Below are 15668 nucleotides of genomic sequence, written 5' to 3'. Positions count from 1 at the left end.
TCCATGCACAAACACTTCTTTTCTAGTAAATGTATTTGAAATCAGGGTATCAACACAGGTATATAGAATAAAATATAAAGAAGAAACAATTGCAGACTGAAGAAAACTTTCTTTTTCTTTTTTGTCGAATCTTTCCAATTGCACATTGCACTTCAGTTCGAGATTATTGGATCCAATAAAAATTTAAGCACATAATTTGTGGTATGAAGGACCAAAATATCAAATGAATTCAACTCACAACAAATATATAATAATCAATACTAAATAGTAAAATAAATCGCTAGGTAAATATAATTTTAACTTATTCAATAATATAAAAAAAAAATTAAATACTGCAACTGAGAACTCGTCTGCTCTAATATATTTTGATATGTTGGACTCACCTAAATTGTGATCTCCTTGATGCGCACGAGCCTGATCTTGGGCGCGTATATTGCTGTGTTGCTGACTGTTGTGATTGAGCGAAGTCCACGACCCCGGACCCTGAGGAGAGACAGAGCGGTTCGAATTCATTTGGTCCATAGCCGCTGCCGAGTGGTGTTGCTGTTCCTCCGCCAATGTTGGCGATTCCGGAGCATAATTCTTCGTCTGATAGATCTCCACCTGGGCTGCTGTGACCTAGACGCACATCAAGGACACAAATAAATTGTTGTTATTGAATTAAGAAAAAACAATTTTTTTACTTGAGAACGCGTGTGGTCTGTAGGATTGTCTTGTCGGCGATCCAAGGTATCCGCTGCCTTCTTCGTCAGAGAAAGCGTCGTCGAGGCGGTGCATTGATTGCGATAATCCCAGTCCGCTTCAATGCGCAACAAAGATGGAAGAAAAAAACATAAAATGGGAATTATTCATTTATATACAATATAAACTAAGTTTCTCAATATAATATGATAACATTAAATAGCAAATGTCACTTGCGAATATCTAATACATACATATATTACTAAAGAAACAAACAGAAAAATATTAAATGAAAAACACAAAATCTTAAAACAATACAAACCAGTGTCAATTGGGAGAAGGGGATTGGCTGAAATGCTGGAGTTCACATACGTATGCGACTGACTTCGGCTACTAGCATTCAAAGGCCCTTGCCGGAATGACTGTGACCTGCAGCAAAAGAAAAGACAAGAGGATACCACGTTTTTATTTGCATGCTCGTTTATGTTTTTATTTTATTTTAATGCGTTTTTTATTAAGTTTCAAATTCTTTCTCTTTTTATTTTGTGTTTTGTTAATTTTCATTTATAACTGTTTAGTTGAAGAACGTTTCATTATCTTTTCTATTTTATGAAGAAATCTACAGAACGCTTATTAACAAAAAATTAAACAAATAAATTAAATCAAAAAACAAATAACAACAAAATTAAATACAAAGAAGAAATGACTAACTATAACTAAGATAAAAAAAATAAAACAAAGAATAAAATGTTCATTTGTAGATATAAACCAGTTGTCTACAAATTACAAAATTAACTCTACACACATAAAATTTGTAAACAGAAATCATTAGGCATATTCACAGTAAATAAAACTTTAGTTTCCATAAATGAAGATAAGATAAAAGTAACAGCACAAAAAAGAAGCACACAAGCGCATTAAGTTTATAATAACTTTAAAATAAAGGTCTATTTACAATCCAGTAACGCGTAAAGCTAGGCGTACATATTAAATAAAAATAAATAGTTTACAACATTAAAAATCTAACTAAGTAAAGAAAATATATCAACAAATGTATTCACTTACAAGCTTGAGTATAAAATTCTACATTTCCACATTTATTAACATGCAAATAGTAATTAGTCGAAAAAAATAAAATCAAACGAAAATCTAATATTATACTATTCAAATAACACAGCGAGAAATACCAAAATATTCAGTTATGAGATTAAATAAAAAGGTTTCAAAATATTTTTTATGAATTTTTCTTATCATCTCAAGGATCATAAGGAATAATTTAATGCAAATTCCAGCAAAAGAGAATTCGTTTATATTAAATATACGGAAAAGTTAATTCCAAAATACGATTAAAGAAAATGCTCCCAAGCACCATATTGAAGATATTTGGTGAACACTAAAAAGAAAATTTCCGAAAAAATTACTAATTTAAAAGTGAGCTTTTCGAAGGTTTTAATAAATGGAATTTATTCATTATTTTGTAATTGATTGATTGTACTTTAATTAGAAATACGAGGCTAGTCGAGGTTATATAGATACAAAGACAATAAAAAACAAAAATAATAATATGGCAGATATATGCTATAGAGATTCAATTTGAACCATTTCTTCGAATTTTACATTATTGCCCTAGAAAATAACCCATGTCAAATTTCATAAAGATGTCTCGTCAAATAAAAACAGTTTTCCACCAAGAACTTGATTTTGATCATTCAGTTTGTATTGCAGCTATATGCTATAGTAGCGATTCCGATAAAGAACAGCTTCTTGGAGAGAAAATACGTGCGCAAACGTTTTGATCGATATCTCAAAAACTGATGGACTAGTTCGCGTATATACGGACAGACAAACTGACATGTTTAAATCAACTGAAATCGTCATGATGATCAATTATATATATTTTTATAGGGCCCACTGGGTGTTACAAACATTGTGGAAAACTTAATACAGCCTGATCAGGATTGTCACAATTTCAATTACAAAAAGCTTTAACAGGCATCAGATTATCTACTAATAAAACAATATTTTTTGCCCGACTGATTATAGACGAATTTCCCAGGATTAGGCACTATATTATCTACTAAAAAAACTTTTTGTTTTTGTCCGATTGATTTGAGTTGAAGGAGCCAGGATTAGCGATGGTCACCGCAAGGAGCTTCGGTTGGAAGTGTTGGATCAACACAAATAGGCATTACTTTTAAAATTATTAAGCTTATTTCAAGTTTCAGTCAAGTCGAAACCTCATTTAATGATGCTTTAGTATGTATGCATTAACTTTTATAAAATAAAATAATTTATTGGCAAAAAAAAAATATTTAAAAATGTAATTTTTCCATGTATCTTACCTCACCTAACCCCATAATATAGTTGTACATTAATTTTGCTCCAATATTAAACATAAAAAATAATAGTTAGTTTGGACTCATGCTTAAAAATTTCAAGGTTGTATCATTGTAAGATATTAAATAATTGTATTATTATGCAAGATTTCGCCAAATGGGTACTACTCCAATCAAAGATAAATTAAATATTTACAAATATATGAATTAGCATTGTTATAAAAATAATAATTTTTCTAAAGAAATTCAATTACCATAACAGATAAATTGACTAAAATTAGTAGATTTAATTAGATCTTAAGTTATATCCAATAACGCACTCACTGAGAAATAAAAAATAAATATTTCAGATGATATGTATGAATATGATAGTTTGGGAGTCAATTTATAATACTGTAAAATTAATATTAACCGTAACTAGTTTGCCAATCAACATACAAAAACATGAAAGAAAAATATTCAATTTATATACACAGAATACAAATGAAATAAGTTTTCAAAACTATTGTAAAATTGAAAAGAAATATTTTTATTTAAACAAGAGATTCAACAAAAATTCAACTCGTTTTTATACATTATGTAGTTAAATTTTATTTTTAAGCACATTATTTTATTTTACAACCAATTCGCTTTAAAATCCTCTTCTCTTTTCTGAGTTTTCTATTGACATTAAACTCAGTGATGCAACTTCGCTTAAGTTGATCAACACAGTTAAATATTTATAAATTTTGAGTTACAATAACTGTAAAATACGAATGAATAGTAAGCCGAGTTTACGTATTATGAGCGTTTTTCATACATACGAGCCGCAACTATACGAATACATAGATAGTGGGAAAATCAAGTGTTTCAAAGTAAAATAACCTTAAAATAAATGAAGTATGCAGTATGTTTTATGATTTTATATTAATGGAAATGATATGGAATTAGTATAAGCAACAAATAAGTGGTTTTATATTATTAATTTAGCAAATGAAACACACTTAGAAGTATTAGTAAAATAGTACTAAGGGATTATAATATTTATTGTATTATACAATAATTCCCTTTGCACTTTAGTGTCGAATGCAATTACACATAGGTTATCAATTTTTTTGAAAAAGAAAACTTTTTTGCGGATATCAGGAACCATTATGATCACAACGAACTTCGAAATAGTAAACTTCAATCGAACTATTTTCAAATTTCAGAATGTAATTGTTCGTAATGATCCTCCTTCTCTGATACAAAGTAAAAATTACATACTCGATTCAAAATGTTCTTAAATAATAAAAAAACTCAATTATATTTTAGACATACCTTTGAAAGTTTTGTCGTTTAACATAGTTTTCACGAACAAATTCGATGATCTGTTTCTGTGTTTTGCCGCTATACCTGTAATATTGGAAAAATTATCAATTAGAAACAGTTATAATTTCATAACATATATAGTACAACCGGAAGGAGCTGCCACGCGATAACACCCGAGCTTTTCGTCTAGGCTGATTCTGCACTGCAGCACAACGGAAGAATCCGTGATTCTCTACACATTTCTTCCAAAAGTTTTTGCACTCATTGCGCCCCTCAAAGAAAAATTCCACAGTGTCTTTGTAATACCCCTTCAGATATCAGTAAGAACAAGTTAATCAGCATTATAGCATTAAATAGTTTCTTATAAGAACTTACATATCCTTCGGGATGAAGCTTCACCAGGAACCGTTTACGTTTAAATGATATCTTACGTATTTTCGCCCAGGAGAAGGTATTAATGCGCGTGATATTTTGGAAGACAGCAATTCCCATATGAGCAACTGCTAAGTTCAAGGGCACACCCTCCACATCCTTCGCTGCATGCATTTTCATTCCATATAGTTCACACCGCCTAGCCGTTTCCAGCAGATTCAAATCGGCTTCAGCAGGAGACTGTCCCCTATTATTTTTGAGAAAAACATTTATAACATTGATTAAATGAAATTATATAGGAAGAAAGGAAGTATTTCTTATAAATGATGGAGTACTTATGAAAATCTAACAAAATATAATGATGATTGCTTCAATTTCTTACTACAATTCAAACCATCATCGTTCGGTGGTGATTATGTTTACAATTTGAGCCTTTCTGTACATTTCCACCAAATAAAAAGAACATGGAAAGAAATACCACCATTTCTAGATATTTTTACAATATAAATTTGTAAATAATAAAAAAAATTCCATAAAATCACAGTTGAGAAAACGACCTTAGGAATGTCTTCTCCCAAAATATTTTTTTATATTAATTGATTTTTTAAATAATTTTTTTAAAATGAGTTGATTAATTTTTTCCGCATTAAAAATTAACTAATACCGTCTTTTTTATTATCCAAAAATAATTAGAATTTTAAAAATAATTTTTTGGATCATATTTTGTAACACATCTCTTTAGCATGAATAAAACTTATCCTTCCTCCTATTCTTCCGGACTAGTCTTTAAAAATGATTAAGCACCTTACATACATATTTAAAAATTTTTAACTTATTTAAAAAAAAATGTAAATTTCAAAAATGCTTATCCAACAGACAGCAATATCCACAAATCCTTAGATATGCATATTTACATATATTCAATGGGACAAAAGTCTACATAATGCGTCATTTTCTTCACTCCTTCAATGGTAGTTGATATTCAAATTGACATTTAACTAACACAAATACCTCGCCACTTGAAATAAATTGCACCTACACATGCTTCTTGTGATTCTCCATGATTTTCCGCTGCATGGTAGCATCCTGATGAGGTACAAAACGATACGATGACAAATAGGTGTGATCAGGATAATCCTCAGGCACATAATCGCCACATGATGCCTGCACTATGTAACTGGCCATTAGAGCTGCGGTATTGTCATTGCACTGCAAATTACCGTTGGCCAAGTCCCGTTTAATTTGCAAACAAAAGAGATACCTAAAAAGAGAATTCGCGTTGGTGAGAACAGAATGTAGTTATGCATAGTGTAGACGAATGCATATTTAAATGGCCAACTATATGTACGATGCGATACATACTTAGCTCTTGTTCGATAGAACAATGAACTTTTGGATGGGAGGGTCCACTTACCTCGTGTACTCTTCTTCCAGTTGTGCTGGGTCAGGAGTGTAGAATTTAACGCAGAAACGCAGCACTGGATCAATAAGCGACAGACCAACTTGTCGATTTAGGGGTTTCTCGAGGTCTAGCCAATATTTGGTGTGTGTAGATATCTCCTGGTACTCCAAACCAAAATAATCGGCCTCAAGTAGATTTAATTGACGACAGACCTGGTCGAATAGAACGCGCCCAAGTGCTTTTGCCTGTTTTGTTATTGCAAATTCAGATTTTGCAATTGTCGTCGACGTTGTTGATAGCAATTCGGAATTAAAGAAAGAGTAATGTGAATAAAAAGGAAAATTTTAAAATAATTATTTATACGATTTCTATAAAATACATAAAAAGTTTTTGTATATAAATTTCCATTAAAAAGTAACTGCGTTTCAAATAAAGCATTAAGTTATTTATTTCACACGTTTTCATGCAAATTTATTATATTCATACAGTGCTCCTGTGTGCAATTGCTAATAAAGTAGGTAAGGTTTTTACGATTCTCTACATGATTATTTATAGCATTATACTATATACTTAGTGGGATTTCAGAGAAATATACATTATTAATCAAATTGATTATCGCAAAATTTGAAAAATTATCATCTGACAATTTCAGTCATATTTCAAACCGGAATTTAGTAGTTTTGATTAAAAAAATTATGAGTTATTACTATCTTTAAATGTTAGATGAAAGTTCAAGATCTCTGGTCGCAAAATGAACTTGCTTGGACTATTTTGGCATTTATCTTCAATAAGTCATTAGCCATCGCCTCTAAAGCGGGAAGCGATTTACATTGATTAATCGTGTATACAGGTGGAAGACCGTATTTGGCCAAATGGCCAAATATATTGTGGTCAGTTGAATCTAAAATTGAATTATTTGGATGTTACCATATGCCTGATGGAATATAACATTTATATGGGTAAACCAATAAGATAATGACCCTAAACATATCAGCAAGTGCGCAGAGAAGTGGTGTAGAGTCAACTGAGTTGAGGTTATGTCTCAGTCTGTTCAGTCGCCGGACATCAACCCTATAAAAACCTCAGTATCGATATGAAAACAGTGTTACTTAACGAAAACCAACCAATTCGAGAGATGAAATCAGGGCAATAGGCCGTTAGTGAAAGAGGTTTGGGATGGATTAGTATTTGGATAGGATTTGAGTTGTGATGCTCAGTTAAAAAACCCAAACTAATCAACGAAATATGAAGTATCTTATTCTTCTGTAAAGGTTTGAAGAATTTTTCATACTACAATTATTATGTAGAAATAGTTTTTTAGTTTATTTAACGTAAACTGCGATATTAAATGTTCTTACACTCAATTGAAATGTATGTATGAACTTTTGAAATATTAGTACATCATTAGCGAAGTGAATACTACTGTGCTTTCTCAAGGTTGGTATAACTGTCAGTGAAATCTGTGCCAAATGTCACATCAAAATAGTCATTAGAGTTTAGTATACGCTTGTCTTTCGGAAGTACATAAATGCATTCGGCGATTTTTACGATGAGTGAAATTACTCAACAAAGAAGTTCCATTAAATTTTGTGTGCGGAATCAAATTTCTGGTGCCGATACGATCAAACTGTTGGAAAAGGCCTTTGGTGATAATTGTTTGTCGCGAGAAAGTGTTTTTGATTTGGTACAAATAATTCAAACATTCCACATTCAGGATGGCCATCAACATCCACTGATGATCAACACGTCAATAAAATAAAGGTATTGGTGCATAAAAATCGCCGATTAACAGTCAAAAATCTTACTGGGATCGTTGGAATATCGGAAAGATCAGTGAAACCCTATTTCATTTGGGCTTAAGAAAAGTGAAAGCACGATGGATTCCAAAATCACTCAATTTTTTCGAACAGCGTTGAGTTAACCTCTGTGAAGCAATGCTTTCCGACTTTGAGGAGGACGACATAGATTTGGAAGAATAACTTAAGAATTTTAAAGTTATGTACAAAGTCTTACTGTGTTTTGCTCATAGTAGTATGTAGTGCAAAAATTTTAACACAAAAAACATTCATCTTATTGAAAATTGAAAGAATCGCTTTGTTCAAATAATACAAATAATAACTACATCATTGAAATTTTATAATTCACTGTTGAACTGTACAAATGAACATCAAAAGCGGTTTTGTAAAGATCTTCGGTTGATTGTTAACCCACTAATAAAAGAAGCTGGCATTGATCAAAATGCCAATGGAGAGTTAAATTTAACTGCATCTCAAATCAATTGAATAAACCAGTCTTTACTGCATTTTTAAATGTACCATTTTTAATTATTGTAGAACATTTAAATATAGGATTGTGAGGCACGAACAATCAATTTTTTAGTCCGGTGCAGATAAGACAAAAATTTAAAGGAAAGAGAATGGGAGGAGCTTAAATTCATTATAAGCTTATTGCTTGCTAAAGTGGTGCCTCGTTAAATGTTGGCCACGACTTACACATGCGTGTCCACGAACCACGAATAAAATCTAATAAAACAAATGGATTAAGCTAAATACAGAAATACGCATTAATTTATGGCATAAAATTAAGTGTTCAACATTTACGATCACTGCGCGTACTAAGTAACGATCGTTACGTCGGCAATTATTCAAATTCATATTTTCAGTGAATGGTTTCTTAGGAAGAAGTCGAACGCATGTTCTATCTTAGCAATAACAAATATGTAAATTAGGGAGAACTAATTTTTTTGGGAAAAATAGTTTTGACCTAATGTGCGTCATTTACGGGTTATATGTCGCAATTGAAATTTCTTTTGAAGTTCCCATCTCTTCGTTTAAAGTATTCATAATGATTTAATATTTAATACATGTGTTCCAAAACCACCAACTTTGGGGAGCTTCAGTAGAAAAGGAAATGTATTTTGCTAAGAGCTTTTGTTTCATAAAGAGACCTATTGGTAAAACTGCGCTGTTTGTTTGTGGAAGCGTTCGGGTCAGTCAATTCCAGCGCGTAAAACTTTACACGCTTTTTTTCAAATCGGACAACTCTGGTTCTCGAAGAATATCGCACATATCTACATGAAATTTTAACTGCATGTTCACGGTAACAGTATTTAGTACACAACTATGAACGTTCTGTTATTATGCAACCTTTTCATAAACAATTTACGGCCCAATTTTTCGATACAAAAATTTTAGTAGATTAATAAGAGTTCTCAGAATCGCCGTCCAAAGTAGAGATAAATATATACGCGTTTCAAAGTAAACAGGACTTTTTGAATCTAGCGCCCCCTGGTGGCGCCATATATATGTCGACTGATGCGTTAGAATCTGCTATGTTTATCATTTGTCCAGTGAGAATTTCATGACATTTCATGGATTGGAAGTGAAGTTATTGCGTTTTAAGTGTCAGTATGTTTGTGTTATCGGTGCAAAAATGAGCTTCGAACAAAGAGCCAACATTAAATTTTGTTTTAAAATTGGTAAAACATTTACCGAAACGTTTCAATTGATGAAACAAGCTTATGGAGATGATTGGATTCAATGTTTTCAAAGTGGTCGTGAGGACATAAATGACGATCAACATGTGGGCCAATCAAAATCCGTGATCACCGGAAATTCCATCGAAACTGTCCGTGAATTCATCAAAAATCAGTCGAAATCATTATTGAAATTGATGGAAATGGAATTGAACAACTCCAAAACATCGATTTATCGCATTTTGACCGAACGTTTGGGCTTACGAAAGGTGTGTGCACGGTTTGTTCCGCACAAATTGACTGACGACCAAAAATTGCTCAGAATCCAACATTCGAATCGACGCTTGTGACCGATTATTTGACCAAAAATCACATTTTAACCATTAAACACTCCCCGTATTCACCTGATATGGCACCGCGCGACTTCTTCCTTTTCGGAAAAATGCATTTGCCCATGAAAAGAAAGCGTTATGCAGACGTAAAGGCCATTCAAAAGGCTTGCACCGGCATACTGGCTGCCATACCGGCCAATGAGCTAAAACACTCGTTCGACATGCTTTTGGACCGTGCAAAAAGCTGTATTAAAGCAGAAGGAGACTATTTTGAATAAAATATATTGATTTTGCCGAAAAAACCATTTGTTCTATTTTTTTAAGTCCTGTTTACTTTGGAACGCACCTTGTATGTATAAACAACCCCTTAGACATATGGATCTTCGAGATGAGATTAAAGCGAAAACATTTCATCAATAAATATTAAAACTTATTTTTCAAGAGTCAGCGGCTGTTTTTTTGGGAAAAATGTATCTACCCTATTGAACATACAACAACACACATAAGTACATATATTTTTATATTTACATATTCGTATGGGAGTATAGAACCAACTCTTTACCTTTCAGTTAGTTAAACTTCAACCACAAGACCACGCGTGGCCTTACGACAACAACAGCAATGACAACCGGCCAAGCAACTGCGCCGCTTTAGGTACATATGTACATACGTACTAGTAGGTAAGCAGTACCTAAGCACGTTCAGCGATAGGGAGTTGCGAGTCGCGAGAACAAAATTAACTTTCTAAAATTAGAAATTTGCGTGCGTAGTCTTGAAAGTGTACTAAAAAGAAATGTACAGGACGTTGATTTCATTGAACACTTATTTATACTAAATGACAAATGAAAATTGCAGCGAAAAGCAAGCGCACCTGAGTGGCACTTGACGGTATCACTCTCTCGGGCAGCAAAGTGCATGGATGCAAATTAATATTTCATTCACGTCGATTTTGTTGTGTACCATAAACACTGCAATGAATTGGTTGGGGAGAAATCGATATTGCAGATATATTTATGGATATACGTATGTATGTACATATTTACATATGTGCACATGCGACTTCACTTGTGTAGCCATAAATACAACTATGATAAGCACTTGTATTACATATTTACTCAAGTAGATTAAGGCATGCTCATAAGCATATATTGAAAACATTCAATTTAACGGTCAACAAAGTTCTGACCCGTAATATTTCTGCAGCAAAAATAGTTCGATATTATAAAATACCCTCAAACGGAACAAAAACAACAGAAATTGTTACCTTGACGCCCTACTTACAGCTTTCACGATCTTCCGTAGTGATCCCGAATGTGAGTTCGAGAATTCGACATGAGAATAATCAAAAATAACATTACTCAACAAATCTGAAGGAAAAATTTGCGACTGTTGTCTTAGCACAGTCGGTGGGCTATATGAGGTGTCCTAATTACGAATTTGGAGTTCAAACATTTTCTATCACGTACCGCTATTTTTGCCATTTAAGTAAATGGTGTGGTTTGTCCCCTAAAAAATCCTACGTCTTTTAGCAATCCAAAATTGGAAAGAAACAGTGTCAAAATGACTGTAAACTAATGTAATTGAAAGATTGAGAAAAACTCTATTTCGGGAAAAAATGAATGAAGTAAAATGATGATGTCTTATAATTGAAAATATAAAAAAACGTTTTTTTTTATGATGCAACTCACCAAAATTTCTTTTGTTCCGCTTATGACTAACTTTTTAAATTATAAATTTTTGAAATAATTGCGGTAATTTGTTTGGAGATTGTACCATTGCTTTAGGCAATAATCGCACAATATTCCATTGTGGTCCGATCTGCAAATTTACCAGAGAGACGAACATGAGCACATCGATACAACTCGTCATTTATAAATGTATTCTATAGCGTCTCCGACGTTTCTTTCTGAGTGTTGTTCAGGGTATAAAAACGTTAGTTCAAAATGAGATTTTAGCCATAGATTGGCAACCTTAATCACTAAACCAGTATTTTGAAAGACGCTGTAGACTAACAAATATTTTTCCTGAGTTTGCTTTGGAATATCAAATATTTCGATTGCTCTTTTAAAAAAACTGCTCAGTTTTCGAACAATAGCGGAACGTATGAAAATATTGGAGCAAACAACAAAGGCTTTCGTCGTTTTCATTTATAGATTAATGCCCGGTTTCACAGTCCATACTTAAGTTGTGCCTAAATAAAATCTTAGCTAAGTATTGTTGCAAACTGAGTGGTCGTTTGCGTTTCACATTCAATGCTCAATTTCTATAAAATTTTATTATGATATATGGCAACGTTATGGGCAACATATGTTTTACAAATGTCATTCATAAAAATATGTTTGAAATATTTAAATTATAACAGACAATACATAAATTTGCGAGGAAAATTATATCAAAAATTGATGAAAACAACAAAAGAACCCCAAATTTCATCACTAGCGAGTCGGAGCACCTATGGGAACTGAAGGAAAAGTATAAGCTGTTATTGAGTGCAAACGAACGGACACTTGCCCCACGCTACGAAAGATGTCGCTGAAAATTCAAAGCAAATTCAAAACAAAAATAGTTCCTGTTATTTAAGCACTGCTTAAGTCTCCCCTTTTCAGTACTTAAGCATTACATAAGTATGAACTGTAAAACAATATTTTCCTGTTTTATCTTAAGTACAACATAAGTATGGACTGTGAAACCGGGCCTAATTCTTTGAATCAAACATTTATTTAACAAAATTATTTGTTTTTTGAATATGTTGTTATCTATGTAAACATGTTCAACTAATTTTGTGATAAGTATATAAAGAGTACCCCTACTCAAACGGAAATGTATCTTAAACTTAATATTAATTGCAGGGAGCTATGCAAACGTGGTGAAAGGCAATACTGCACAAATGCAATTGCCCAAAACCAAACAATGTATGACACAAATTATGGCTTCAATGCAAAATATGATTCAAGAGATAATCAAATCATAAAACCAAATGTTGCAAACTTTTTTAAGTAAAAAATTAATGTATTGAACAGTTGTTTACGGAATGCTAACGGTGTTAACCAACATAAATTGGAACTTATTAGATTTCTGGATGAATATATAATATTTATGTAATGCTATTGTCAGAAACTCATCTTACGAACAACAACATTTTTTTATACCGGGATTTATACTCTATGTTACAAACCACCCAGATGGAAAGGCACATGGAGGAACAGCAGTGTTGGTTAAATCACCACGCATTAGAATCTTATGCCACAGCGCAATTACAAGCTACAACAGTAACTATAAAAAATCGCTGCGGGGACTTAAACCTGACGGCCATATACTGCCCACCTAGGTTTAAAATTACAGACATCCAATTCAAAGACTTTTTTGGCCTAATTAATCCGAAAGGACGACAGCTGTATCACACTATTATAAATAGGCACAATAACCTTGACATAATATCTCCTGGTAAGCCGACATATTGGCCTAGTGATCGTAACAAAATACCAGATTTAATTAATTTTGCTGTAACCAAAAATATAGATAAATCGAACATAACAGTTGATACATGCACTGATATATCTTCTGATCACTCTCCTGTACTAATAAAGATATGTGAACAACCTATGTTCGTTGATCCAAAAGTGGATCTAACATCTTATGAAACGAATTGGCTAAAATATAAAAAAAATACGTGAGTAGCCACATTAATATTGAGCAAAAAATAAATACAGGAAGAGATATTGACAAGAGCATAAGAGAACTCAATGATATAATAACTAACGCAACTGTCTTAGCAACACCAAACAAAAGCTATAAGCCGCTTGGTTTCAGAAAAATCTCGAATAGAGAAATTGAAAAGCTTGTATATGAAAAAAGACATGCAAGACGAGAATGGCAGATAAATCGCTCCCCTTTCCACGAGGAAAAGGCTAATTGTTGTGCAAATCACCTAGAAAAGGTACGTCAACCTATTTGCCCAAAGAACAACTTTGAGCTGTCCAGCTTACCTAACACAGTTAACGAGTCTTTTAAGACTTCACCTTCTGAAATTATTAGAATAATAAAAGAACTTAACACAAAAAAGTCACCAGGACATGATAATATTACCCAAAAAATGCTAATTGAGTTACCAAATATTGCTGTAGATGTGCTCTCATTGCTCTTCAAAGCAATTCTTAATCTCGGATACTATCCTAATTCATGGTCACCAATCAGTCTTCTCCTCTGTCTTTCTAAAATATTTGAAAAAGTGTTACTATCAAAGATGACTCCTTTCCTCCACGAAAATAATATAATACCAACGCACCAATTCGGGTTTTGTTAAAAACATAGCACGATAGAGCAAGTAAATAGAATTTCTAACGAAATAAAGAAAGCATTTGAGCATGGAGAGTACGTTTGATGAGGTGTAGCATGAAGGCCTTTTATATAAGATTAAAAACATTCTACCTTTACAATTTTATAAAACATTGGAGTCTTATTTAAAAAATAGAGAATTTATAGTAAAAGTGGGGTATTTCATATCTGATGAACGACAGACAAGGGCTGGTGTACCACAGGGCAGTGTTTCAGACACAACTCAATGCATCATATATACAGCAGATCTTCCAACAGCTAATAATGTATTAACATCAACTTTTGCGGATGACACAGCTTTAGTGAGCCGTAACAAATGCCACATTTTAGCATCACGAATATTAGCGAAGCATTTAAGTTCTGTCGAAGAGTGGCTAGCGAACTGGCGTATAAACGTGAATGAACAGAAGTGTAAGCATATTACATTTTCGCTAAGACCAAAGATGTGCCCGGCAGTAAAAATAAACAATATATTAGTACCCCAAGCGAACGAAATAACATATCTTGGTATTCACCTAGATAGAAGACTTACGTGGAGAAAACATATATCTAGTAAAATGACTTGCATGAAGATAAGAGCTGCAAATTTAAATTGGCTTTTAAATAAAAACTCAAAACTTAGCCTAGACAACAAAGTGCTTTTGTATAATGCGGTCATAAAGCCGATTTGGATGTATGGCATTCAACTGTGGGGTACGACCTGTGCAACCAATATTGATATATTACAAAGGTTTCAATCAAAAATGCTTAGAACAATCACGTGTTCACCTTGGTACATGCGTAACGAAAATATCCACAAAGACCTTGGTATCCCTATGGTAAAGAAAGAAGTAGAAGACAGCAGAATTAAATATACATATATCTAAACTCCGAGATTACCTAAACCCTTTGGCTAAAGCGTTGGTACATTCCTGCGATCAAACACGCCTTAGAAGAAGAGATATGCCTGCGTACTAACTAACTACCACGTATCACCAAAACAGCTCAAACACTTACTTGAGCTTGTCTAGTTTTTAAATAGATTTAAGATTTTATAACTTAGTGTTAGGCTTTTCAAACAAAAAGCAGATTCAATAAATAAAAAGATATTGCAAAAAAAATGATAGCGAGCGTAAATAATATCTAAATAACTCGGTTGCCAACTATCCTACCTAAAAACTTGTATTTTTTTATTTTTTATTTTTCAAAAATACGTGAGTTTGCCATACAAATTTATTTAAACTCCAAAACTATGTAGGCGAACTTTCGGCAACAAGGGAGTATTTCATCTCCCATTGTACAACTGAGTATTGAGAGTTTATTTAGCAGGATTCGGAAATGTTTTAACGGCTATAGGTGTTGCTATGAAATTAAATATTTAAAGCTCAGAACAGGGTACATATGTACATTCATGCATCTATAAGCTTGTCTTTATTTACACTCGTTGCTACACATTCAGTACTCCT

General features: G+C 32.7%; 1 protein-coding gene across 5 annotated transcripts in view; it reads right to left on the bottom strand.

Moving 5' to 3' along the window:
- LOC126763171 (FERM, ARHGEF and pleckstrin domain-containing protein 2) overlaps window positions 1-15668 on the bottom strand; it is a 72586-nt gene that overhangs the window by 20341 nt on the left and 36577 nt on the right. For all 5 annotated transcript variants that reach the window (XM_050480468.1, XM_050480477.1, XM_050480486.1 and 2 more), the window contains 8 exons: window positions 6094-6326; window positions 5719-5940; window positions 4683-4926; window positions 4455-4615; window positions 4317-4391; window positions 1004-1110; window positions 684-799; window positions 384-618 (listed from right to left, as the gene is read on the bottom strand). In XM_050480468.1, coding sequence (XP_050336425.1) covers window positions 384-618; window positions 684-799; window positions 1004-1110; window positions 4317-4391; window positions 4455-4615; window positions 4683-4926; window positions 5719-5940; window positions 6094-6326 — 1393 coding nt within the window. The remainder of the gene's footprint in view (window positions 1-383; window positions 619-683; window positions 800-1003; window positions 1111-4316; window positions 4392-4454; window positions 4616-4682; window positions 4927-5718; window positions 5941-6093; window positions 6327-15668) is intronic.

This window comes from Bactrocera neohumeralis, chromosome 2 (genome assembly GCF_024586455.1).
Source record: "Bactrocera neohumeralis isolate Rockhampton chromosome 2, APGP_CSIRO_Bneo_wtdbg2-racon-allhic-juicebox.fasta_v2, whole genome shotgun sequence".
Taxonomy (NCBI): domain Eukaryota; kingdom Metazoa; phylum Arthropoda; class Insecta; order Diptera; family Tephritidae; genus Bactrocera; species Bactrocera neohumeralis.
This window is presented reverse-complemented; position numbering and strand designations above follow the sequence as displayed.